The sequence below is a fragment of the Ctenocephalides felis genome, unplaced genomic scaffold, assembly GCF_003426905.1.
Source record: "Ctenocephalides felis isolate EL2017-DRISC unplaced genomic scaffold, ASM342690v1 CF-g0.4_SCAFFOLD_01886, whole genome shotgun sequence".
Lineage (NCBI taxonomy): Eukaryota > Metazoa > Arthropoda > Insecta > Siphonaptera > Pulicidae > Ctenocephalides > Ctenocephalides felis.
In genome coordinates this window covers 34,037,729-34,041,085 of record NW_020538040.1, presented here as the reverse complement: position 1 = coordinate 34,041,085, position 3,357 = coordinate 34,037,729, and the positions used below count along the sequence as shown (strand labels likewise).

The window sequence follows — 3,357 nt, the reverse complement described above, 5'->3', positions numbered from 1 at the left end:
ATCAAGTTTGAAAAAATGAGTAGTTTTTTTAGCATTTTTTAAATTAAATTAGACGATTTACTTGGTATAAACGATAGAGTACTTGGTCTTAATGAACATATTAAATCATTAAAGTTCTATGAAACTTGTTCAATTATAAAAATTTTTGATTTTTGAAAATTTGTTTTTAGAAAATACTCCGAGTTAAACGAAACACTCGGGAGTACTTTTAATCATTCATAATGATTTATTTTTTTTTATTGATTAAGTCGATTATTTACACATCGGGAAGTTCATCTAACTTGTCTTAAGGCAAAATACCAAGATCAACTAGTTTTTAAAACTCTTTCACATTCAACATGAATTTGTTTAATATTCTCATGCACTTAATGGTTAATGGTAAAATGATAAATTTAATTTAAATTTAACAATAACAAGTACACGCCAACTTGATTTAAGATATTTTTTAAAAAATCAGCTTAACTTAATGTTTTTTATATTAAATAATATCGCTATCTCCAGGCCCTAGTATATAATGGTTTATACTGGCGGAATGCGCCTCTTTTTCGCTTCACTCATAAAAGAAATAACATGTTGTATTACTGAAAGTCACTACTCTATTTTAAAATTATAAACATCATTTGATATTTCATCAGTGCGAGAACACAACATAAACACAGAAAACAAGAAAATAAAATACATTGGACAAAAATGAAAAAAAAATTAAAATGAGGTGGAATAAAGAGATTCAAGATTAATTGTGTTGATAATAAATAATTTATCTGAGCGAGAACACTATATATACCGAAAACATAAGACTAATCACCATATTCACCTTAAAACAGGGCAAAAATATTGAATATGTAAAAGTTATCATAAGCATTTATTTTTATCACGACGGCTGGAGATATTTAATCATAACAATCAATATTTCGTATGAGCTAACAAAACTTACAATTCGTTAGGAAGAATATCTAATATCAGTATTTGAAAATAATAAGATTCTAGAAAAGTGTCCGAGAAGGGAAAATATTACAAACTAATGGACTTAAAACGGAAACTCGTTAAATCGTTCAATTTCTTTTTACCACAATTATTTGTGCTAATATAAGCCTACCTATAAGCCTCATTCCGTATCTAAATTTTTAAATATTTTTTTAATATGTGGAAATGTAATTACTGTGGCCTGTCATCCAAATTTGGCAGCCTGCCCCTTCCGACGACCCTCTCAATTTCCTCCTGATTTTTTCTTGGACATCTGGTCTGTACATCAGATGGAAAAATAAATATGATAATTGAGCACCAATAGCTGTGGTTGTAGGAAATAGAAAATCGACTCCTACTAATATAAGCTGATCAACTGAAAATTGATATTTATATATTCTCAATTATTGAATATATTTTTGTATTTGTTTTACAATATTTAATTTACTTGAAAATGAGATGCCGTCTTTTTCTGCAATCGTTGGATCCTGCTGCCTTTTATGCATTTCATTCAAATATATATCAACGAAGTTTCTTTCATCGCCGTCCTGATGTGTGTCCACCACGTTCTGCACACATTGCTTAAAATAACAAGATTACTATCAGTATATAAATAACTAGTTTTTAACGATTTAATTATAAACTAGTTAATAGTCAGCAGCTAATAATTAAACTTATTCTATTAGTAATTTTGCGCCATTTTACCCTGTTATAGGAATTTCAAATTGATATTGCATATTTTTTGTTCTATTTGCAACACATGTGACAATATATTTGTTTATAACTATACAATATGTACTTTGTAAACTAAGCAGTACTTATGGCTTATACATAATGTATTCATTCTGAACGACATCCTATATTTTCAAAACTTTCACCTTATCTTTGGCGATGATATAAAATTTCTTACCTTCATGAAATCATATATAAATTCATGACCATCTTTTAATTCATTATATCCTGAAAAATTTGGTAATAAATGTCTTAACCAAGGAGTCTGAGAGAGCGCACGGCCCATGTCATCTCCTGCTCTTTGGAAGATCATTGCGCCTCTGGCTACTCGAATCAATTCATGATGTTTGCTTCTGGGCCATCTTTCACGCGAAAATACTGCCATGAAAGAATTCATGAACGCCACAAAGAATATATCCGGCATTAAAACTAATCCATTTTTGCAAACTGTCTGCAAAGAAAGTTAATAAAAATTATATTATCATGTAACATTTTTCCTCCTGCAATTGATTTTTTACATCCTCATCTTTTTCTATGGGTCCATTCTTTAATAAATTAATCAGATCGTTCAGTTCCTCGTTAATCATGGCTTCTAATGTTGGACACCTTCTCCCAAATCCGAAATCTCTCATGTAACGCAAAGCAAAACGTCGCTGCTCGTGCCAAAATTGACCATCAGTGAAAAATATGCCTGAAATTTTATTTCTACCTATATATTACATGCTGTACATTTTTTCTACTATTTTCCTTAGTTTACATTATGAATTCTTCCATTCAACGCCGTATGTATATTATTAATTGTTTTATTTTGGAACTGAGATAGATGAATTATTTAATAACAATATTAAAATTAAATTGAATGATCAACTACTTAATTCTTTTACATAAATTTAAACATATGTAAGCATTCAATATGTTTTTAAAAAATACTTCAATATGTTTTTTTATAAATACCAAAGCTTATAATTTTACTCTATCGAAGTACATCAAATAGAATCTCGTTGAAGTCCAAATACGTTTTTGGTTATAGCTTTTGTACCTCTTGTATTGTGGCTGGGGTCTCTCATCCTGGCTATAATTATGTCCATCCGGGCGTCGAATTCCCTCCTGTTCAATACTTCTTTGACGGTCTCATAATCTTGAACTATCACTCCCGGAAAGGCTCCGGCATAAAATCCAATTATCTTCGATTTGTACAATTTTGCTATTTTCATAAACGCTATGTGCAGGAATTTGTAATTTGCTAATAAAATTAGCCAATAGCTTCCCCATATTGGCAATCGTGGAGGACCTGTAAGATACATGATGCAAGTTTATACTCTGTGATAAAGGTACAAATTATTATCTACTGAATGAAAAATATTTTTATATACTCATTGAAAAATCATAAAATGTCGATTTGTTCACTAAAAATTTGTTCAATTATTAATAGAATACTATATCTTCAGTGGTGTTGTGCTAATATTTTTTACCGGAACGCTAAAATTAAAAAACCGGCTCTTATATTTATTACGGTTCTGTTCGGAAAGAAAAGAAACAAAAATCAATATAAAACCTATTTTGTGCATATAAATGTATGTTTAATACCAATTTCATGAATTGGTAATAAAAAATAGTTAAATTATAAAATACAAATTCACTTCTCAAATCATTTTCTGTTTT

General features: G+C 29.3%; 1 protein-coding gene across 1 annotated transcript; it reads right to left on the bottom strand.

Annotated features, from left to right (window-relative positions):
* Window positions 1-1,136: 1,136 nt before the first annotated feature.
* Window positions 1,137-2,999, bottom strand: LOC113374874 (probable cytochrome P450 304a1). Its single transcript, XM_026614834.1, has 5 exons — window positions 2,735-2,999; window positions 2,214-2,386; window positions 1,874-2,146; window positions 1,412-1,544; window positions 1,137-1,339 (listed from the first exon to the last, which is right to left on the bottom strand). The coding sequence occupies exons 1-5, from the start codon at window positions 2,997-2,999 to the stop codon at window positions 1,137-1,139; spliced, it is 1,047 nt and encodes a 348-aa protein (XP_026470619.1).
* Between the last annotated feature and the right edge of the window lie 358 nt (window positions 3,000-3,357).

Excerpts from the sequence above, each read along its gene's own strand:
- LOC113374874 (XM_026614834.1), bottom strand. The coding sequence starts at position 2,999 with ATGTATCTTACAGGTCCTCCACGATTGCCAATATGGGGAAGCTATTGG. Across the intron at positions 2,147-2,213 it reads CCATAGAAAAAGATGAGGAT|ACAGTTTGCAAAAATGGATT; the intron begins GTAAAAAATCAA and ends CTTTCTTTGCAG. Across the intron at positions 1,545-1,873 it reads TTATATATGATTTCATGAAG|CAATGTGTGCAGAACGTGGT; the intron begins GTAAGAAATTTT and ends TGTTATTTTAAG.